Source organism: Vespa mandarinia, chromosome 7 (genome assembly GCF_050613455.1).
Source record: "Vespa mandarinia isolate Hongniang chromosome 7, ASM5061345v1, whole genome shotgun sequence".
NCBI classification, from domain to species: domain Eukaryota; kingdom Metazoa; phylum Arthropoda; class Insecta; order Hymenoptera; family Vespidae; genus Vespa; species Vespa mandarinia.
The window spans coordinates 438,281-462,639 of NC_140816.1; the positions used below are offsets into that span (position 1 = coordinate 438,281).

At 33.0% G+C, this 24,359-nt stretch overlaps 2 protein-coding genes across 5 annotated transcripts in view; both read left to right on the forward strand.

The window, feature by feature from the left end:
- Window positions 1-64: 64 nt before the first annotated feature.
- LOC118440643 (uncharacterized) lies at window positions 65-10,910 on the forward strand. Of its 2 annotated transcripts, XM_035863971.2 has the most exons (6): window positions 65-159; window positions 402-553; window positions 3,595-3,706; window positions 7,484-7,600; window positions 8,620-9,122; window positions 9,324-10,910. In XM_035863971.2, the coding sequence occupies exons 3-6, from the start codon at window positions 3,596-3,598 to the stop codon at window positions 9,892-9,894; spliced, it is 1,302 nt and encodes a 433-aa protein (XP_035719864.2). In that variant the 5' UTR covers window positions 65-159; window positions 402-553; window position 3,595; the 3' UTR covers window positions 9,895-10,910. The 2 variants fall into 2 exon arrangements, with proteins under 2 accessions (XP_035719864.2, XP_035719866.2); XM_035863973.2 differs by lacking the exons at window positions 65-159; window positions 402-553 and having other exon boundaries at window positions 3,595-3,716.
- Window positions 10,911-14,630: 3,720 nt separating this feature from the next.
- LOC118440641 (uncharacterized) overlaps window positions 14,631-24,359 on the forward strand; it is a 166,107-nt gene continuing 156,378 nt past the window's right edge. Inside the window, exon 1 of one of the 3 annotated variants that reach the window (XM_035863968.2) lies at window positions 14,631-14,771. Coding sequence is in view for 2 of the 3 variants with exons in the window: in XM_035863969.2 (XP_035719862.1) it covers window positions 15,831-15,845 (15 nt within the window). In the remaining variant the exon portion in view is untranslated. Of the gene's footprint in view, window positions 14,772-15,681; window positions 15,846-24,359 lie in introns of those variants that run through there. The other 2 variants (XM_035863969.2, XM_035863967.2) reach the window with 2 other exon arrangements.

A 24,359-nucleotide genomic window follows, 5' to 3' on the forward strand; every position in this document is an offset into this window, starting at 1 on the left:
ATGCGCCAGGACGACCCGTACGACGGACAGTGCTCGGAGGATGGCGGTGAGCCAGGGGCGGCAGTGCGGGTTTAGGGGGCGGCGAGGGCGGGTGCCTCCGTTGAAACAACCCCTTGACAACAGGCCCGCGATCAGTCTCGCCCTCGACGTGTCACCACTGTACTGCTCTCTTTCTTTCTCTCTCTCTTTCTCTCTCTTTCTCTTTTTCTCTTTATATATATATGTACATATATATATATATATATATATATATACATATATATATACATATATATACATATATTTCTCTCTTTCTCTTTCTCTCTCTCTCTCTCTCTCTCTCTGTCTGTCTTTTTGTCTTTGAAAGAACAGAAGAGTCACTTTGTGATACAAGTTCTTTTTTTTTTCTTATCCTTTCGTAGGAACGTTTCTTGAAAAGGGATCGATCAATCGCGAACGTTCAGGATCATTACACGTATCTTCGAATCTCTTACTCGTTCGCGTGCCGTCGGTGCTTCGTGGTGCTTCGCCTGCTTTAGTGTGGCACCTCCGTAGACCGTCCTCGCTCATTCAGGTAAATCGATAGTACATACATACACACACACACAAACACACACATATTTGCTTTTCTTATAGGAGAAAAGAAAAAAAAATTAATAAAAAAAAAAAGAAAGAAAAAAAAAAGAAGAAGACGAAGTACTTCATTGGCCGTATAACTCAAAGGTATCGTTCAGTGAATGAGGAGATAAAATTATTCGACTATTTCCCGGGTCAATTGAACACGACGTAATAATTTTATATTCTTCTATATCGATCTGAATGTTTCACCTACACGAAGACAAGATTCACCTCCTTTTTACCTATTTTTTTCTTCTGCTTTATTATTATTATTATTATTATTATTATTATTATTATTATTATTATTATTATTATTATTATTATTATTATTATTATTATTATTATTATTATTATTATTATTATTATTATTATTATTATTATTATTATTATTATTATTATTATTATTTTTAATACATAAGTGTTACAAAGATGTCAAATAAAACACGCGCGCGCTCGCGGCTTTTCAAAAGGATAAAGATATGCGATAGAAAAGCATAGTGCTTCGTGTTGTGACATCGAGGGGATGTCTTTGGATTATGGTATTAAAGCTATCTGTCGTAATATATTAAAACTTCTTCTAAAAACTTCTAAAAAGGTCTTATCGAGGAATCTTATAATTTATAATATCTCTTTAATGTGTCTTCTTTTTTCTCTTCTTTTTCTTTTTTCTTTTTTTTTTTGTCTCATTAATAATAAGGCAATAATAATTAGAAGCATATAAATCTAATGACAATTAATTACCTTCGATCGTTAAGTCCATCACGATTATCAATTATTTTAAATGTAATTTGAATTACTATATTTACATATGTTACGATTGATTGATTATTTATTATAGTTAATTATTATTACGTTATGAGATTAAATTTCATGTTCCACACATATTATTTACGTTAATATAAATCGTGTGGAATACCTGTTGATAGTGATTACGATAAATTTTTAAATGACCCGTTAATATTGTAACAACGAGACAAACGAATTGAACTATGCCATAATTTATTTTTCTTATATATAAGTGAGGATATGTTAAAGTTTTTGATCACTCTAATATCAATATCATTTGATAAACTTTTTTCTTTTCTTTCTTTCTTTTTTTTCTTTTTTTTTTGCTTTTGTGTAAATTGTAAAATGTAAATTATAAGGGAGTGTATCAAATGTAAAACAATGCGTATTATTTCCGCATTATATTCGCACGACTCATGGATAGTCGCTAAATTGGAAACCTTAGATTAACTGCAACTGCTGAATCTGTTTCACAAAGTCTACAATGACCCATATAACACAATCGAACTCTTTCGATATTCCTTTGAAATCAATTTAACTTTAATAATCATTACGACGACGATAAGAAATAAATGAAAAGATCAAAGTTTGAAGAGAAAAAACTTTTTTCATTTAGAATTCATTGAAAATTTGTCATTAAATAGAAAATAAAAATTATTACATTTCGATTATTTTATTTGTTTAAAAAACAAATGATATTGTATTTTTGAAATTTAGAGAAAAGAAAGAAATAAGAAAAAAAGAGAAGTATTATCACAGACCAGATACATATGTAATATAACAATTTTGATTACAATTATGTAAAACCAATTTAGATTTTATAAATGCAAACACAATCGTAATAGAACCATTCACGATTGCCTAAGACTTACGTCATTATGAAATCATTTGTAGGATTTATCGTAGCAAACAAAAACATTTCTTCGGGTTCGAATGAATGAATGCTACTCTTTATCGATGCGTACGTTAACCCACGTGTATCTGATCATATTCAAACTGTACTACTCAAAGAGCTTTAAATAATGTGTATGCAAAAAGGAAAAGTATTTTAAGAAGTAAGATTAATATATAAATATATATACGTACTTACATGCATCTTACATGCGTCTTGGTACGTAAATAATTTGATACGTGTGCGCGTACGTACCGACGAACATCGCATGTGTGCGATCGCATTTTCATTCGTGCTTTATTACACATTTTGTTTCTTATCACGTTAAAGGTCATTCTATCAATGTTTATCACGTTAGTCTTATAAGAGTCAAAAAGGGCTGTCATCGACGTTGTAGATCGAAAAAGATGTTTATATTTTCTTTATCCCTTATAAACGTAAGAGTCTGCTTAATTTGTTAGGCCGTTTGCCTGTTTCTTTTCTTTATTTCTCTCTTTTTTCTTTCTTTTTTTTCTTTCTTCTGTGTATTTGTTATCACGAAGTTAATTTCAAATCGTTCGTTCCTGCGACTCCTTTAAATCTTTATCATCCTATTCTTATCCTAAATACACAAGAGTACCGTAAAACGAATGTGATATATAAATGAATATTTTCTATAAATAAAAATCGTTTAGCCAGTATTTTTATTTAATCAATGATAAGTATTCTTTTTTTTCTTTCTTTTTTTTTCTTTTTGTAAAATAAGTGGTCAGTATAAATAATTAAGTGTCAGGGTTGCGTCTGGATATCTAGGTCGCGTCTGGGTCGCGTCTGGGTTTATTATAAATACTGGCCGTATATATTTTAAATACCAATAAATTATTATTGTACATACAAATATTTTCATTGAAATATCTTTTTGCGTTAATCGATGTAACTTGATTACTTGTATTATATATCGATATTTCATGTATGAATACCCAAGATTCATTTATAATACTTATTAAAAAGATTTAAAAATACCGATCCGAATAAATAGAAGATCTGATTTTATTCGATAGAATGTAATAAGAAAATTGCTCGGTACAAATGGATTCTATGCATCGTGAATTAGATCAATTCAAATTTGAATAAGAAAATGTACAGCTTAATCTTTATTTTTCAATCAAAGTCATGATACGTTATGAATTGAAATACTTATTGTCGAAAAATGTAATTCACTCAATTCGCGAGTACAAAAATCAAAGTTCATTTTGAATTTTAATGATATTATAAAATTACATTAAGACGGAATGATATATAATATGAAAGCTCAATTATCCCGTTATTCTTCATTTCAGTATGGAGTTCCCGAAAGCAGTGAAACGAGGCCGTAATTTTCGTCTGCTTACGGAGGAAGAGCAGCCGGAGCTTCTCGACTTCCTCGGAAAACACTTGCCCCTCTCGTTGAAGGTGTGTGCGTGTGCGTATACGTTACGATATACATATATATCTCTCTACTTCAGATGGTGGATAAGGATACGTCATGATCGATCTCATCGTCGATGAAAAGAATGTCGAACGTAATTACTTCCAAAAGGATATATACCCAGAGAGGGTGTACTTTAAAGTATTGCTTCCTCGCTGTTAGCGTTCAGGAAAATGGATTGCATGAGGACACGAAAGCGATGGAAAGAAAGAAAAAAAATAAAAAAATCAGAAAAAAAAAGAAAAACGAAAAGATTTCGAGAAATGTTCCATTTTACGAGGATCGCGATTTTTTTATCGACACTTATTTGGTTGATGTGTCTTTTTTTTCTTTTTTCTTTCTTTTTTTTTTTTTTTATTTTTTTATTTTTTTATTTTTTGACGGAAAGGCGTAACATCGACATGTGTTTACCCCTCCCTAAAAGTATAACGAATTAACTGCATCGTTGTAATCTACTCGAAATGTCAACCGTTAGGTTAGGTCAGGTTCAAGGTCATGCGTGATACGCACACCACAGTAATCTAAATCTACATTTAACATGTCTACATATGTACATACGTACATACATATACATACATACATACATACATAAATACATACGTACATACATACATACATACATATATACCTACCTTCATACAAACATATATATATATATATATATATATACATATATATATATATATATATATATATATGTACATGTCTGTAACTACTTGTTCGTGTCCATGAAAAGCTACGTATACGTCTATCAACGTTCTCATCATGTTAGAAAGACTGACGCGACACGACACGACACAACGCGTTCTTAGCGTAACATAGAGGTAGACTTACGGTACCAAGGAGTCGTGAAAGAGAGAGAGAGAGAGAGAGAGAGAGAGAGAGAGAGAGAGAGAGAGAAAAAGAGAAAGAGAAAGAGAAAGAGAAAAAGAGAGAGAGAGTCCAAGGTCAGGGTCACGTTCTCGCACGCGGCTCTCCTCTATTCGCGAATCGCCGCAGTGCCGATCTGGCGACCTCGACTTTAGCCAGTTCGGCTTAATATTCACCTGCGCAACACACTCCTTTCGAGAGATTCGGATCTCTCCCACTTATATCAGGGATTCGTTTCCTTCCTCTTGTTCTCGCACGTTTTCTTCGGACAGACATATTTGTACATACATATATTCATATGTACATACGGTACATACGATACATACATAGTAGACATGTACATATACGAAACTCTTCCTCTGTCATTTTAAATATTCGCGTTGCTAGCACGGCAAAACGATTTAAAGCTGCTTCGAACGCAACACTCCAACAACAAAGCGTCAGAGGGAAGAATCTTCATGAGTATCCATTAAAGTTCACCGTTTCCGGATTCTTTCACTATTCATACGTATACGGTTCGTCGATCGATTCATTCCTTTTAATTCTAGACCAAGCGTAACTCATTGACGTAAGCGATTTACAGTTTCACCCGAAATCCATCTAAATTTTTTCATGGAAACTTTAAATAATTGCCACAACAAGCGCGATTAGATAGGCTCGTGTAATATCCGTGGGAATGTAAATTTATCTTCTTCATTTTCTTTCTCTTTTCCTTTTTTTTTGTTCGTTCGTTTGTTTTTTCTTTTTTTTAATTTTTTTCTTTATTATGTACGATGAAGATAATAATCTGTCATATCCACAATTTATATATCTTTACGAATCCGACCTTTGCTTATTTTATTGCGATTTAACAAATTCGATATTATAAAGAATGACTTCGAAAAAATTTATTAGGAATGGCTTTTTTGCTTTTTTAAATGGACATTTAAATTTTAATTGGTTGCATTAAAAGATTCTCTCTCTCTCTCTCTCTCTCTCTCTCTCTCTCTCTCTCTCTCTCTCTCTGTCTCTCTTTCTCTCACTCTTTATTTCTCTTGTTATGCGTTTGCGTCATCATTTTGTTGACTCTTAATCATAAACATCTAATTCTCCATTGACAGTAAATTGATTAAAGAGAAAAAAATCATTTAAGCGTTCTCTTGTTTTCCAAACCTGTTCTTTCGAAATCATGTAAAGAAAAAAAAAAAAATATATATATGCCTAAATATATATATATAAATATTTCTAAATATAACATATATATATTTTTTTTTCTATATTATATATATATAATAGATCGTTAGCCACTTGCGTATTTGCGTAATTTTTTGAAAAAAAAAGAAGAAAAAGAAGATTAAAAAAAAAAAAAGAAAAAGAAAAAGAAAGAGTTCTAATATCATCGTTAGAACTAATATCTTGGAGAATAAATAATTAACATATATTTAAAATTCGATTTTGGAGAGTTTATAAAATAAAACGAAAAAGTTTTCGGTCGTTAAATTAGATAAATTTGGAAATTTTTCTCTCTAAAGTTCTAGACTTTCAATGATGGGTTTGGTCCGTTCTAAAGTCCATCGATTCGTTGCGAGAACGTAAAAGCGAATGCTTGCCTGCTTCCGTACGACCTTGACCCTTGAATATTCCTCTAGCATGTCACGAGAATACGAACTCCCGATTTATTTCCAGGATAAAAATTATACGGACGTAATACAATCGAGACGAAAACATGATTGAGTTTGGCGATTAACTGTTGAATCTATCATGACGATTTAATTCATTTGATAGTGTATATCGATTCTTGAAAAATAGTTAAAAAAAAAACGAAAGAAAAAAAAGAAGAAAAAAAAGATCCGCGATAATAAAATCTTATTTCTCATTCGTTATTATATATGAAAACGAAATTCTATATGAATGTTAGGCTCGTCGAATTTTACTCGCATATAATGAAGCATGATTGGTAATAAATTTGATAATATTGCTGGCCATCGTATTTAATAGCCTCTTATATTAGGGCATTAACTATATCAATGTGTCAGTGTATGTGCGTGTGCGAGTGCATGTGCGTGTGCGTGTGCGTGTGCGTGTGCGTATACGTGTGTTTCTATGTTAAATAAATAGAAATTTTTTTTCTTTCTTTTTTTTTTTTCTTTTTTTTGCATAGATTTTTAATGATCGTGTTTCTACATAATGAAATACGCATAAAGTTATCGAGTTATATCAATTAATTCAATTTAAAATAAACAAGAAATATTTAGAAATTATGTGTATTAGATATTTAATAGAAAATAATTGAATAATTATATTTCGTATTATATATAACAAAATATCATATATAGAATATTTTCTTTTTTTTTTTGTGTAGATATTAAAACTGGTTTTGTTAATTTTTACATATTCATTTTTATGCATTTATAAGTTGATGATCGCAATAACGTTTTTAGGTTGTTTTTTATTTATATAATATATTATTATTTTTTTCTCATCGATTGGTGTCAAGGACCAAAGTAAAATGAAGAAGATTATTTCATAAAATAATTCATATATTGTTGGTACACATGTACAATATTGGACACATTAAATACCACTTGCTGGTTATTTTAAGATTTAACGTGTCTCGGAGTCATCGCCTTCGGACAGATCCGTTTTATTTGCTTCTTCGTTAAATATCTATTTTCAATCTTTTATTTTGATTATTATTATTCTTGGATTTTACTCAGATTAATTATATTAGGATCAATTTGATTTAATTTGAAAAAAAAGAACATGAAAATAAAAATAAATAAAAAAAAGATAAATATTATACCAATATTTGTTCAAAATAAAATGACATTCTTTTATATGATTCAATGAGTTCTTTTTTTTTCCTTTTTCCTTTTCTCTTCTATTCTTAACAATCGTCTTTCGTTTTACAGTTCCATCAGACATTGTTGACCTACATGAAGGACAAAGTATGGGAATTCTATTTTTATGTGCCAAACGAATGGCCGAACGTACAAATATGCCTGCACTTCCCTGGAATGACACTTTCTGTAAGTTTGAACAAAATTTTCTTTCTTTTATATATTTACATATATGTACGCGCGCATACACATACACACATACAAAACGTTCATATAACAATTATTATCAAATTCCTTTTGCACCGCTTATGAAAAAATGTACGAGAATACGAAAAAAAAAAGAAAGAAAAAAGATAAGAAATACGTACATAAATGATCCAAACATGAGCCAATAAAATGAAATGTCGTTCAAGTTTCGTACATTTCTTTTTCTTCCAAAAAAAAGTAAAAAGTAAAAAGTAAAAAGTAAAAAGTAAAAAGTAAAAAAAAAGAAAGGAGACGTGGCTAGCGTGTTATAAATTTTGCTTCCTTTTTGGCATACCCTCTTACAGCCTTATGTCTTGAAGTAGAAAACGATTTAAGCAAGGACGATGCAGTTTAAGTTGTAAATTATAAAACATTGACATCCTTGATTGAATATACATACTTATAACAACGATGCAATAAGACAAACACAATGAAAACGGACATTTAATGCCATTTTACTAGTTCGCTTTGGATTGTGTCTGGAAATGACGTATTTCAAAAGAGAAATAGACAATCGGAGAGAAATAAAGAGAAAAAGAGAGAGAGAGGGAGAAGAGGTTGAGTGGGAGTTAGGGTACATAAGGATTGGCCCATATTCACAATTGGCCCTTCGCCAAATTTTTACTTCGTCCTCGAATTTGTCTTTCCTCTCTCTCTCTCTCTCTCTCTCTCTCTCTCTCTCTCTCTCTCTCTCTCTCTCTCTCTTTCTCTCTCTTCTACTTTCACCTCGATCTTCTATCCGACCACCGTTGACAACCGTTAATTTTATCTTGAATTATATTTGCTCGCTCAGTAATTACTCCTTCAAGTATCCAACTCTCTCTTTTTCTTTCTCTCTGTCTCTTTTTCTTTCTAAGCAGACACTACGGAGTCAAAAAAAAGTGTGCTAACTCACTATCAAGGTTCTTTATCATTACTAAGAAGGAATAATTTTATTAACGTTTACATATATTATTTTTCAGCCTCATGGTTTGCTATACGAAAGCGTAGGGGTTTTCTGTCCTAACGATGAACTGGAACAACTTCATCTATTGCGTGATGAGGATGTACTGATCGATTGGTCAAGACCTCTTTACATTAATTTCGTTCACATAAACATCGCTAATAAGCTGGTAGAATTCTATAAGGATACCGGTAACGTCGATATGGTGATTGTCGATGTTTGGGCTTGCGAAGATCCACAACTTATGGATCAAAACGAGCAAAGTGAAGAGGATAGCGATCCGGACGTTCAAGTATTACCATTGAAGGCCGAACATGCTGAAGGAATTTATGAGCTATATCCCGCTAACGACATAGAAAGTCATGAGGTCTTTCTACGATTGATCAGGACCTTACCTGCCGGCGGTGTATTTTGTAAGGAGAGTTTAGCCGCATGGATGGTGCAGTCATATTACGGTGCTATGTTCTCGATGCAAACCAAGCCCGAGTATCGTAGAAAAGGTTACGGGACTAAATTAGCAAGGTAAGAGGATTATTTAATTGAAAAATAAATTGATCTAACGATATAATCAATTCACAATTTATTCTATTTGACGTGTCAATTATTAATAGAAACAACAACAACAACAACAACAAAAAGTGTCTTTATTGATAATACGGAGAATACAATTTTTCTTTTTCTTTTCTTTTTTTTTCTTTCTTTTCTCGAAAAAACCTTTTGTAGGTACCTGACGAAGCGCGTAGCCGAAAGAGGTTACAATCCGTTCGTAGTTATACGTCCGGAAAACGAGGCCAGCCAGAGCTTGTACAAGAAATTAGGTTTTAGGAAGCTATTTCAAACAGTTCGTATGATATTCACGCCATTGTCGTGGCAGGAGACGGAAAACGAAGCTAGCAATATACTCAGGGAGAATTTGGAAAATGCGGTTAGACAACTGACCGTTGAACAGAGGGTTATAGCGGCCCTTCGTGGCGATGAGGATAACAGTATTGCATCAACCGAGATACAAGAAGCCGAGGGTGAAGAAACGATACGAGAAGGTGGTTCGGACTCTAACGAGGAAGCTGAAGTCGTTGTAGAGGAACCGGAAGAAGAGAGTTATGCTACTCGGGACGAGGAAATTCTTGAGCCTATCGAAGAACAAGAGGAAAGGATAGAGGTGATCGAGGAGAAGGAAGACGAAAATAAAAAACAAAAAGACGTCGTAGTGACCGAGGAGATCGAAGAATCGTCAAACGTTAACGATAGCAACGAAGGTGATGGCGGAACGGATATCGCGAATAACGACGATTAGATCTGTTGTTTACGATCGAAAAGGAAATAACAAAACAAACCAAAAAAAAAAAAAAAAAGACAGAGGAAAAAGAAAAAAAGAAAAAATAACAGTCCATGCCTTTTGTCGTTCTTATTTACTCGAAGATTAATTCCGTTCTGTGGTTACGCGGGCTAAAACGCGAACAATAGCATGCGGGGGAAAACGCGGACTAAAAATAATGTGTTCGTTTATTAATTTAAGAGAAATATCTTTTTTCTTATTTTCTTCCTTTGTAAACTTTTTATTAGATCGGAACTGAAAACTATTCAATATATTTTCGGTATTATTGATTGTAATAATGTTTATTTCTTTTGAACTAGATAGAAACGAGCACGTTATTAAGTCATTTTTAACATACCAATAACGTATGTTCGTCCTCTTCGAGTAATCCGTACGACGAGGTAAAGAAAAAAATAAAGAGATATTTTATGAAATTTCCGCGTTTCCGCACCGAGCTCGCGCGAGGTTTCAAAATGCGTACGTATTTGCGTATATATATGTACGTCATATACGACGATTTTTCATATCAAATTCTTACAAGGAAAGTCTTAGAAGATAAAATAAAAACCTGTGTAAAAGAATATCGACGATTGTAAAACTTGTTCTTAGTTTTTTTAACATCTTTATATGATAACATCAATGAAGTAATACACAATGACATAGAAAAATTTACCGTATCGTAATATCGCATCGTTGAACGAGGAATACGAATTAAAATCAGAACGTGTATATAAATATTAATGTAATATGTATATATATATACATATTATATATATATTATATATATATATGTATATGTTACATAATTTTATTTAATAATTTATGCAGAAAAGAAAAAATCACATATGTGGTAATCTTCGAAAACTCGCACGGGTACTGATCTGTGATTATAATTTTTTTATTTTACATTTTATTACTTTTCTTTCTTATTTTATTTTTTTCATATAAAATAGAGATAAATGTTAGTAAAAAAAAAAAAAAAAAAAAAAAAAAAACCTCGCGCGATCACGATACGCTTCCCTTTAACATTACGAAATAGATTCGACTCGCTGTGTCGGTGCAACCGATATTAGAGATTATAAATAAAGCCAAAAAAAAAAAGGAAAAAAAAAGAAAGAAAGAAAGATAAAAAAAATGGAAAAAAATAAAATTAAGTAAATAGGTAACTAATTATAGAACAATCGCTTTTGCACGGCATTGGCGCGAGCGCGAGCGATTTGAGTTCCCCAATCGACCGAAGAGAAAGATATTATATAAAATTATATATATATATATGTATGTATGTATGTACGTATATGTATGTATACATATATATGTATAATTTTATATCGGCTGATACGACTCTTTTGTAGCATAGGAAGAATTTTCGCACACATACATATGTAACGTACTAAAGACGAGCTCGAGAACGTATCTCATATTATTTATTCTTCTGTCAAAACGACAATGACATTTAATACTCGATTAAATAATTCTCGAGTATCGAGATTAGCTCGGTGCACCCTCGCAGCGAAAAAAATAGCGAGCGACAACTAATGATAATAATATTAATTTGCGGCGACCATAGAATTAATATTATTATTGATAGAGCATATTATAAATATATATATATATATATATATATACATACATATATATATATATATACATATACATAAATACCGCGCAAATGGAGTCCTGGACGCCTCGGCTCTATCCTTCGAGTTCCTTATGACCATAGATAGCTGCAACTTGTATAATTTTGTCTACAAAATACAATACAATATAGTCATTTATCGATTATGGTGGACGGAATTGTAAAGGAAAAAAAAAAAAGAGAAAAGAAAGAAAAAAAAATGAAAGAAAATTGATGAGTAATCAGGAGGGAACGGAGGGAGCCGAGGGGACTGTCTGAGAGATTCCTTCAAGGTCCCCCTTAAAAATCCCTCCTTTATTTTTGATTTTCGATGTCTCCGTGAGGGGGGGGCCAGCTGTGATACTTTACCCAATTCCACTTCCGCTCTGGTCGTGGTATCGAAGAACTTTATCTAGACAAAGAAATCGCTCATTGTGTTAGCAAACGAAATGCAACGTAAATTCCATTCGTATCGACGATAATGTATGTCGTGACATTCCTATATATATATATATATATGGAGAAAAAAACTAATGAATTAAGCACTAACACGGTGTCAAGATTTTTTTCATGGAATTCGCGAGCACGTTCGAGAAAAGGGGATTTGATAATTACGAGAGACTTTAATTGTTGTCGCATCAAAGATCGTGTCAATTACAATCTAGAAAAACAATGCGATTTATTCATCCTTCTTTTTTTGTTTTTCATTTTCCTGTCTTCTTTTTCTTTTTTTTTTTTTTTTCTTTTTTTCTTCGCTCTTGCACACAATTTCGTTTCCACGATGGATTTACATATGTATGTATACTTTATGCACGTTCTATTAAATACTTTGTAATATGGTGATATATAAAGTAAGAAAAAAGAAAAAAAAAAAGAAAAAGAATTAATAATAAGGAAAAAATGAGTTTCTCGTAATTATCATGTAGTATCTGTCTCGGTTCTATCCACGGTTGGATTCTACGAATCTTTGTCTAATCCGCTTAAGCTTTTATCCGAGATATTTCCAAAGATACACTTAATTGATTATATTTACGCACAAAATGCGTTTACAATTTAACACGTTCCGCACATTGGTTTTATCTTGCGGAAACTTTTCAATTTTTCAAATCCATCTGCGGAATCATTTGAAACAGTAACAACAGCAACAGCAAGAGCAACAACAACAACAAACAACAACAGCAACAATAACAACAATCTACGTGATTAACTCGTTATTATCGCGAGAAAATGGATATTGTATTCGTTCGAAAGCGTATTTTGTGAATTATGCGAATGCAACAACGAATTAATTAATTACTACGGTTAACTTTCTCGTCTCAGCCTTCAATTTAAATCCGCTAGCCTTAGCCTAATCGGTGTCTCTGGTAAATCAGGCCTATGAAGGTCGGAAAGCGGCATCCATGTATATTTTCTTCACACTTACCTGTTCTACACACACGCAGAGAGACAGCAGCAACAAACGGAGATACATACATACAAACACACACATCAAAATACAGACACTGTACCACATACACTACCACGTACACACGCAAACGCACACACACAACATATGACAGACATACACATATGCACACACTTGCACGCGATTCCATTCAATGAGAAAGAAAACAAAAAAAAAAAGAACAAAAAGAAAAAGAACAAAAAAAGAAAAAGAAACACGACATTTACTCTATCTCTATCTTCTCCACTATCTTCACAGAACAGCTCTACCCTTTATCGCAATAGGATTCTTCTACCTGGAATGATACGAGGTATCTTTTAGGTAACATGATTTCTACGCATACAATTAACCTAACCCACTGCGTCCGGAAATAATAATAATAATAATTATTATAATAATAATAATTAATAATTATAATAATAATATTAATAATAATTAAAGAGAAAAAAAAACCAAAAAAAAGAACATAAGCTGAGACATCGTGGAAATTGATACAGAAGTAGTGCTTTGAGTAATAAATAATTGAAGAAAATTAAGCAGATACTACCTCTTTTTTTACGAGTAAACCAAAAAAGGAAATAAAATAATAAAAAAAAATTAATTGAAACGTAATAAAACAAAAATAAGGAAAGAGAGAGAGAGAGAGGGAGGGAGTGAGAGTGAGGGAGAGTGAGAGTGAGAAGGAGGAAGAAAGAAAGAAAGAAATAAAGGAAAAGAAAAAAGGTAAAGAAAAATTATGATATTATAAATTCGTTTATTATGCGTACAATTGTACAATGTTTCGTTCGTTTTTACGCGCGCGATTTGATTTCGATTGCGGTAAACGTGGAAGTTGCAAAAAAAATATAAAGAGATGAAGAGGTAGGGGCGGGGAGATATTGAAAGGTAGGGAGAAAAATTTAACATATTAGGACGATTATTAAAACGAATCGAGAAAACGCATATGACAAAAAAGAAAAGAAAAAAATGGCGCACATAAAAGCGAACCCTATCACCACCGCTTTCTCGTGCTTGCACAACAACATGTAGTTTGGTAAGCGAATAGATATTGTACTTCCGACACACTATTAACCTATCTTTCACTTACGATCTAATGCCAAAACGAGTAACAATAAACCATCTACAAGTCCACGATGTCAGTTTAATTTCCGGCTGATAATATATTTCGCTGGATAATCACGCTTTGTATCTCCTTTTTCCAATGTGAAAGTATAAACCGGTCATAAACGTCAAACATATATATGTATATATATATATATATATTGATATATATATATATATATATATATATATATATATCAACGATATTAAAAGTCGTCGTGAAAACGTTTGATCGATAATTTAATATTAATAATAACTTAACTATATTTCTAATTTCAAATCGTAAAATTTCGTCTCAGAAAAAGATATCTCCCTTCGTGAAAGGTTTCATTTAAAACGATGATTCACGTAGTTACATTATTCAAAACGTTATCGTTGTGACTCACATAATTATATGTACGTAAGTAAACCACTTGTTTATTTTGTCCAATAAGATAACAAAACAATTTCCTCGTAAAGAGGGCGCGTCGATAACTATTTTGAAAACGACGAAAGCGCTTATTACCATCAAGAATACTTTTTAGGTTAGTTTTCTATTAACTTAATATTGATTCAAGAATTTTTATCCCACCGTATAATTCGTAATACGACAGTTATTATACGCACTACAAAACGCTTTCACATTAAATAAAATTACATAGGCAAGCACCGATCGATCGATTCTAAAGCAACGGCGAAGAAGCTGACGACGAGCACGTAAGTACTTAGTAACATTATTTTACCTTCGAAAAAAAGATATTGAAGGATCCAACGAAGGTAATATGTATATATATATATATATGTATATATATATATGTATGTGTATGTGTGTATAAATAAATATCATTGGAGTAATAGAGCGACACGAGAGAATAAAATTATCGTGGACGGTAGTAAAATACGTAAATTGTTTCGCACAACAAGAACAGCACCAAAGATGACGATTGTCGTTCATAAATCGTCGAGGCACGATGTCAAAATTTCTTTCTCATTTTTTAACGTGAACAAACATTTTTAATATGAATTTTTTTCGAGGTTTTAACGATGCGTGGTGTAAATATATTCGAAGACATAGAAAACTAAATTAAACTAAAAGACACAATTCGCGTCTGTCTAACCAAAGAAAGAGAAAGAGAGAAAATGAGAGAATAGGTGAGTTTGTATTCATTTAATCGATGACGATGACAACGATAATAACAACGACGACGAAAAATATAAAAAATTAGGAGAGATGCCAGAAGAAAACGTACAGTCGAAGAGGAGAAGCACTACTGGGAGTACGCTCGATCGTTCACCGAGCTAGAGCTCCCCGTTCATGTTATAAGGAAACGAGAAGGAAGCGAGACGACAGGTGACTGGTGGAAGAGCGCGCCATGCGCGTCGCCCTCGGTTACGCTCGGCAATGCTCGGTCGTCTTCGTGCGACTCCGTCGTGCAGTGGTGGGGCAAGCAGTGTATCCGTGACGTCACATAATTAGAGTAAATACAAAGTAGTCTTGATGGGACAGCGGCGTGCGCCGCACCGTGAGTCGCTGGTCCGCGCGCGTCAAACCTATATCGTCTCGATACACGCACACCCGTGACTTGTCTATATATATATATATATATATATATATATATATATATTTATTTATATATACATATATACATATATACATATATACATATATACATACATATATATATATATATCGCGCTATGTGTCGACAGTGTGTGTTTGTTCTAAAGGATCCTAAATGACTGTGAGAACAGTGAGTGACGTACGCGAAGCTAAGAAATGGATAAGATAGAGGTGAGTGAAAAAGATAGTCTTCACTGGGGAAATGCTGTGTAAATTGTGAACGCGTGCGCGCGTTCTCTATCTATCTCTCTTTCGCGCGCTCTCTCTCTCATTCTCTCTCTCTCTCTCCATTTATCTCTTTCTCTTTCTCCCTCTGTCTCTCTCTCTTTCTCTTTCTCTCTCTCTCTTTCTCTATCTATCTATCTATCTGTCTATCTATTTATCTATATATCTCTGTATATACTTCTCGTGTTTATGTGTGTATGTGCTCTTGTTTTGCTGTGTATCTCTTACGTTCGCGATGGGAATTATTTTCTATTAATTTACTTGTGTTTATCTTTTTTCTATTCCCCCCTCCACCCCTCCGCCCCCACCCCATGTTTATTCTCTTTTTCTTTTTCCCGCTCTCTCGTAAAAACCGTCCTCATATTTCTTCCATTTTATATTTTTCTTTACTATTTCTCTTTCTCTCTTTCTATCTCTTTTTCTCTTTCCCTTTCTCTCTTTCTCCCTCTCTCCCTCTCTTTCTCTCTCCTACTCTCGGTTCGTATTCGCTTATTTTAATCCATCCAACGCGAGACGCGAGATATACTCGCCTCGTCGTACTACTCTTTCGACCGTAATGCAGAAGTGACAGCGTTGCGATGTGTTCGTGGAAGGGGCAAAAGGAATAGTGGAGGGGAGTCGATGGTGTGTAGTTAGACATCTGGCAACGAATGCCATTGTGTGTATCTTCAATGTGCGATACTATTAGACGGACTGGTTACTTCTCTTTCTCTCATTCTCTCCCTACCACGTTCTTTCCACATCGTTTCATCCTCCTCACTTTCGTATTTATCCCCATCGTTCTCGTGTTCTCCCTTTCGCTCTCTATCTTTCTCTCTTTTGGCTTCGCGAATCCATCCTTATCTCTCTGTCATTCTCTCTCTCTCTCTCTCTCTCTCTCTGTCTTTTCATCTTTCTCCACGTCTATCGTTTCTCTTACACTCGCTTCTTCTCTCTTACTGCTTCTATCTTTTTCTCTTTCTCTCTTTCTTTCTCTCTCTCTCTCTCTCTCTCTTTCTTTCTTTCTTACTCGTTCCCCCTTCTTTCGTTCTCTCTTGCTCTAAAGTCACTGAGAGATATTTATAGATGTGCCTTAACCCGATTTAACACAGCCACCTCTACGCGTATTGTCTTAACGATGATTTGACGAGAAACTGTTCTATTTTTTCTTCTTTTCTCTCCTCTCTCTCTCTCTCTCTCTTTTTCTTTATTTTTGCTTTTTTTTATTATTTTTATTTATTTTGTTTCTTTTTTTTTTTTTTTTCCTCATTTTTTTCTCCCCTATTGTAGAATATTCGTATCGGTCGAATATATTACATCGCGCGGGCGCGAGCGCACCTATCTGTGTAGTGCGTTCGCGCGCAACAATATCGAATAGATTATATATATGTGTATATATAGATATACATGTTTGTTATGTATATATATGTGTAGAACGTTCGCGCGCAACAATATCGAATAGATTATATATATGCCTATGTGTATATATACATATGTATATATATATATATATAACCATATATATATATGGTGTATACGCGCACACAATAAAAAGCGTCGGTAAAAAAGAAAAAAAATAGATAAGTAGATAAAGAAATAAGAAACAGAAGAGTAAGCAATAGAAGAAGATTGGAAAAGAGTGAATGAGAGAGAGCAAGAGAGAGAGAGAGAGAGAGAGCAAGAGAGAGAGAGAGAGAGAGAGAGAGCAAGAGAGAGAGAGAGAGAGAGAGAGAGAGAGAGATGGTAAAGAAAAGAAAAGGAAAGGAAAGTTATTTGTGCACACACATTCGAGTTTGAATCGATAAGTGGTCCCGTTGTTATTACGACCAGGAAAGATTATCTTTTGACACGCGATGCAAAATCGTGCCAGTTCTGTCGCTTTCGGGCATACTTCAAGGATGAGTTTGGCCGGGCGTGAAAAGAGACGATTTTAAAGCATTTCGTGGAAGAAACATAGTCAACCGGCCTGGAGTCAACGCATTTCTTTTTCTTTTCCTTTTTCTTGTCTTTCTTTTTTGTCTTTATCTTTTATCTTTCTCTCTCTCTCTCTCTCTCTCACTCTTTCTCTCTCTTACACGCGCTTCTTCTCTCACTTCTACGAATATTATGCTCATACTGTTTAGACTCGAACGAGCCCGTCGACATTTTGGATCCACGATTATTATCGTTCTATACAGGCCACCGAGTCGAGTCAAGTCGAGTCGAGTATTACGAATATGTATGTATATATGTGTGTATGTATGTGTGAATATATATTTATATATATGTATGTATGTATGTATCCATTGGCGGAAGTTTGGTTATATTTTTTTCTCCTCTCTTTTTCCTTTCTCTCTCTCTCTTTTTTACTTTTTTCTTTTTTTTCTCCCCTTTTTTTTTGTTCATGTTGTCTCTCTCTTCTCCTTTCCCTCTTCCCTTTTCGTTTAACTTGTCTCTAGTGGCGTCACTCCTCCTTCCCTCCCATCTATCCCTTCCCCTCTACCTATATCAACCCACGTCTTTCTCTCTCTCTCTCTCTCTTTCTCTCTCTTTCTCTCTCTCTCTTTCTCTCTCTTTCTCTCTCTCTCTATTTCTATTTTTCTTTCTTATTCTCTTTCTCTTTTCTACGAGAACGTTTGGCGAATTGAAAGTGTTCGGGAATTAAATCGATAATGCAGGGTCGCGAGTCACGGTGACTAATTATCGTATCACGAACGAAACGAGAAGTGTCAGTTTTTGTTATCTTAACACGACAGACTGTACGTGTAATAGGCACAATGTATTATCTCTCTTCATTTTCTCCTTCCCTCTCTATCTCTATCTCTCTCTCTTTCTCTCTTTCGGTGGGACATTTCATCCTTCTCTACTATTTCACTCCTCTCCTTCTCTGCATCTATATATATATATATATATATACATCTATATATATATATATATCTTTCACTATCTATCTATCTATCTATCTATCTATCTATCTATCTATCTATCTATCTATGTATGTATCTGTCTATCTCTTTCTCTTCTCTCCCACCCTCCAACCTCTTCACGCTGAGTCGTTTGAGAACGAAAAGGAAACGAGAGAAAGAGCGAGGAGATAGGAGAGAGATGGAGAAACCGAGAAGAAGAGAGAGAGAGAGAAAGAGAGAGATAGAGTAAAGAAGAGTCTTGGTTGTTCGCAGACGTTATTGCTCTCGACTAGAGATTCTAAGGATTCCCCTCTCTGTTTTCCTTTACAAAAGTATACGAGTCGCATCGTCGAATCATCCATGTCCGTTCGACGAATCGTATTTCTTTTTTTTTTCTTTTCTTTTTTTTTTCTTTTTTTTCCTTTTTTTCTTTTTTTATTCTTTTTTCTTTTCCGTCTTCCCTCTCCTTTCCTCCCGTCTTCCCTCTCCACTTCTCTCTATCGTTCTCTTTTTTCTTTTTTCCCCCCCTTTTTTTTCCTTTTCTCCTTTACTTTTATTCCTTTTCTTTTTTCGTCGTGACTACGAGAGACGTCTTATTGTTGGCCATTTTTCTTCTTTCTCATCTCCCACGTTACAAATTAATTTCTTTTTTTTTTTTTTTTTTTTTTTTTTTTTTTTTTTTTTTTATAACCCGGAATCTTAATTCTTGAATAAGAGTAAAAAAGAAAAGAGAGAAGTAGAAAAATATCGTTTTTGTTTCTTCTTAAATATATATATATATATATATCTTTTCTCTTCTATTTCTTTTTGTTTCACATTTAATAGATGTACTTGTATAAATATTCGATAACGTTATCGTGCATAATAGCCGGCATCGAAATAATTTTGGATGGCTTTGCGAAAAAGAAAAAAAGAAAAAATGAAAAATAAAAAAGAAACGATTTCGTTTGTAAGATAATAACGTTATTGAAGATGATAAAAACTTGCGTAGAGAGAAATTTGAGATAATTTTGAGATGGCGTCGTCGTCGTTGTCTTCATTGTCATTGTGTTAAGCGAACGCACGAGCGCCCACGCTAAGGTTAGGTTTGTTATGAAAACATGTAAATACTTGGTAGGAGACGTTATCATCGTCGTTGTGTCGTCGTGAATTATCGTACTCGTAGATCGTAACGCGGCTACGTGCCAAATACAAACGTACAATCGAACTAGCGTGTGTACGTGTGATTAGTTGGCTGTACACGCACGCATGCACGCACTCGCGTATTCATAAATGTGTGTTTGTGTGTATATATATATATATATATATATATATATATATATATGATGTATATATAATGTAATTTGAAGCACAAATATAATGTTTGATCTCTTCTAATGACTATACTAATTGCATTATAGCTTGAATTATTCTTTGGAAAGTAATCGATCATTGTAGTGATTAAATATTTTATTGTCGTTTCCTTTCTCTCTTTCTCTCTCTCTCTATTTCCCTCTATTTCTCTTTCTTATGTTTATAAAACTTATGCTTCAAAGAGTTTACAGTTCGACATTATTAAAATTACAAGAGAATCGTGTTGTTCTTTTATACGCATACGTAATATATGCATAAAAACATGTATGTACGTACGTAAACATATACATACACACATATATGTATACACACTCACTCACACACACACACACACAGAGAGAGAGAGAGAGAGAGAGAGAGAGAGAGAGAGAGAGAGAGAGAGAGAGAGAGAGAGAGTACAGTGGATCGATCGTGACCACGCAGATATTAGATACTCAATGCGTATCAAATAATTTTCTTTTATATAAACCTCTCCGCACCCTCCCCCTTTCCGATCGTTTTTAATTGGTTCTATTATAGAACGATTTGTTAACCTGAAAGAAGAAAAAAAAAAGAAAAAAAGAGAAAAAGAAAAAGACAAAGAAAACCGTTCTTTCATGTTTTTCAACGTTTCGCCAACTCGTTCTTGACCTGATTATGCACGCGTTACACTTTTACCGTATTAATTATATTACCGTTATTATTATTATTATTATTATTGTTATTATTATTATTATTATTATTATTATTATTATTATTATTATTATTATTATTATTATTATTATTATTATTATTATTATTATTGTCATCGTCATCATCATCATCATCATCATCATACCATTATTATTATTATTAATAATAATAATATTATTATCCCAAAATATTATTTAATACGTAGATGTATAATATATAAAATTATTTCTACGTTATTCTACGTAAAAATAATTGCAATAATTTTCCTCGTTATGTTTATATATATATATATATATTTTCATTGAAATTTTGATATTTTGCGACCGACTTGTATTTGAGGTTAGAAAGTTAAATTTCCGTGTTCACGTTCGTATTTGCAATGTATATACATACGTATGTATGTATATCTTCGAGATAGGTTCGTGGATTTAATGCACACGGACAGTCGAGTGCCCACTTGAAGTTTCCTACATACATGTATGCACGTGCATACACACACACACGCGCACACCACATGTTAATAGTGAAGCAGTAATCGTCGTCGTAGTCGTAGTCGTCGTTGTCATCGTCGTCGTCGTCGTCGTCGTCGTCGTGTCGTCGCATCGTGCATTAAATAGTCGAGATACGTTCGCATAACTTATCTCGTTACTTCGGTTTTATTTACTTTTATCCATTTATTATTTCCTCCCGATTCGATCTGAGAAATGTTCGGAATTTTTTTAATTTTCTTTTGTCCTTTTTTTCTCTCTCTTTCATTTCTTTTTTCTTTTTTTTTTCTTCTCTTCTTTTTCCAATAATGAAAAAAATTTTATCGTCACCATTATTTTTGTTTTGTTATCGCAGATATATACTTACATGCATGACGTTATGAAGTATTTCTATTTGAAAAATTTTCTATTTGTGTTGTTCCACGCTTCACGTACGTGTAACGTTTAACGTGTGTGACGTAGAATATATCAATTTCCTACCGATTTCAGGTGAAACAATATCGTTCTTTCGTTTTTAACTTTTTGTATTTTTTTTTTGTTTTCTTTTTTCTTTTCTGTTTTGTTTTTTTCGTTTCCTTTTTAATTTGAAAAAATGTTATTTCCGCTTCATTTTTGTTTTGTTATCGTGGATAGATGAATCAATCATATAAAGTATTTCTATTGGAAAAATTTATATTTGTTTGCGTTTATGTACGCATCTAAAATATATCAATTTTTTCTCGATTTAAAGAAAAGAAACGGTCGAGCTTTCGTTCTTAATATTATCAAACATATTTTCTCTCTATCTCTTTCTTTTTTTTTGGCCTCATTTTTATAATTTTATCGTAACTTTTTTTTTTTTTTTTTTTTGTTAGATAAACATGCATCGCGTTATAATAAAATTTCTACTTGTAAAAGTTTGTATTTCTTTTGGCAGCAGCATTGTATGCGCGTATATGTGTACGTATATAATTATACGTAAAATATATATATATATATACATATATATATATATGTATATATATATATCAAAATTTACTTTGGTGTCGGTAGTTGGGACTGCTTGTATAAACGTATAATACGTTCATATGTGTGAGTCACGTACAGCATCGACTAAATTCAACAAACCAAACGTGGCAGGTGCTCGATCGACTAGCACACGGATGGTTGTTCTAATGTTCTCTCTCTCTCTTTCTCTCTCTCTCTCTCTCTCTCTCTCTCCCTCTCTCTCTCTCTCTCCCTCTCTCCCTCTCGAATGTGTTCCCAAACCCACTAAAGACGATCCATTGTGTGCACCACGTAAGCCCCTTACCGGCGTATTTTCAACGAAATTCTAAGATAAAGAGTGTGTGCGTGCGCTAGCTCGACAAAAAAAAAAAAAAGAAAAAAGAAAGAAAAAAGCGCGCGAACGAACGAATGAACGAACGAAAGAGCAGAACGAGCAGAACCCGATAAAGTAGGGCGATTACAGAAAATGTATTTTGATCGCCGTCAAAAGCGATGCTACGTCGACGATAAAAGTTTATCTTCCGTTTTGTGCGCGGGAATGATTTGTTAGTAAAATCGTTCTCGAGAGTGACGTTTATTTATGTCTTCTTCTACATTGTTTATCTTACTATCTCTCCATATCTTTCAATTGTTTTCCTTTATTAATGTTTGTTATTTATTTATGCATTTTAATATCTCGAGTTTCTCTTATAGTTCTTTCTTTCTTTTTATTTTATTTTATTTTATTTTATTTTATTTTATTTTATTTTATTTTAATTTTTTTTTTGTTTTTCTTTTACGATTAAATCTGGCGAGAACCTTCGTTAAGTTGAATTGAATTAAATTTAAATTAAATTAAATTAAATTAAATTAAATTAAATTAAATTAAATTACATTATTATTATTATTTTTTTATTATTATTATGATTTTTTTTATTATTATCGTTATTATTTTCTTTTTTAGTCTTTTTCTTATACATGTGTGTGTGTTTGTGTATGTGTGTATATTTATATTTTTTTTCTTTTTTCTTTTATACACTCAGTCTCGCGCTTTTCTTCGTGGTAGTTAGGCTCACTTCGTTAGTTCGATGCATTAAGTTTTAAATAGCAATTATTAGATCAGACGCGCTTATAGCAACGTAGTTTGTAGTTTGTAGTGTGTGGGTTTTAGGAACATGGAGTAATTATACGAGGGGCATGTTATTTACTTTGTACGTACTTCGTATTCATGTCGTACTTCCGTTTTAGTGATATAACAATTTCTTTTTATTATTCCTTTTTGTGTTTTCTTTCCTTTTATTTTTTCTTTTCTCTCTTTTTTTCCTCTTTTTTAAATTCTGCACTTGCGTTAATTAGTTTGTAATTTAGTAGCATTTATCTTTTTCACTAGAATCATACAAACAATTTGTATAATATTATAATTCCATTCTACGTTAATAATTTTATTATTATTCGTTTTATAAAAATTATCATAAATATTATGAATACTATTTATTTATCCATCTATATATATATATCTATCTATCTAATTATCTGTCTGTCTGTCTATCTATCTATTTATTTGTCTTTCTCTTTCTCTTTATATATATATATATATATATATATATATATATATATATATTCACCCTCTTCGACTTTATATTCTCCCCATTATCTACGATCTTTTGTATCAGGGTTCAGTGTCAACGTTCGTAAATATTAACGACGTCAGCCTGAATCCTTCGTTCGTTGATTCGAAACGATTCTCTCACTCTCTCATTCTCTCTCCCTCTCTCTCTTTCTATCTCTTTTGCTTTATCCTTCCTCCCTTCTACCGCTAATGACATTAAACGAAAGTACGCGGGCCGGTACCTTAATGGAATTTACTTTTGCAGCTTCGTAGAGCTAGGCCATACTTTACCAAGTAAATTGCATCGCGCAGGAGCAAGGATAGAAATAGTATAAGTGTAAGAGAAACATACACATGCAGAGAGAGAGAAAGAGAGAGAGAGAATTAGAGAAAGAGAGTTAGAAAGGAATCTCGAAAAACAAGTGTCATTTCGGCATCGTTCCTTTGCTCGATTAAACGCCGAACAATGGTCGTTCACTTGTTACAACTTTGCTGTTATGCGATTGAG

Excerpts from the sequence above, each read along its gene's own strand:
- LOC118440643 (XM_035863971.2), top strand. The coding sequence starts at position 3,596 with ATGGAGTTCCCGAAAGCAGTGAAACGAGGCCGTAATTTTCGTCTGCTT. Across the intron at positions 7,601-8,619 it reads TCCCTGGAATGACACTTTCT|CCTCATGGTTTGCTATACGA; the intron begins GTAAGTTTGAAC and ends ATTATTTTTCAG. Across the intron at positions 9,123-9,323 it reads TACGGGACTAAATTAGCAAG|GTACCTGACGAAGCGCGTAG; the intron begins GTAAGAGGATTA and ends AACCTTTTGTAG.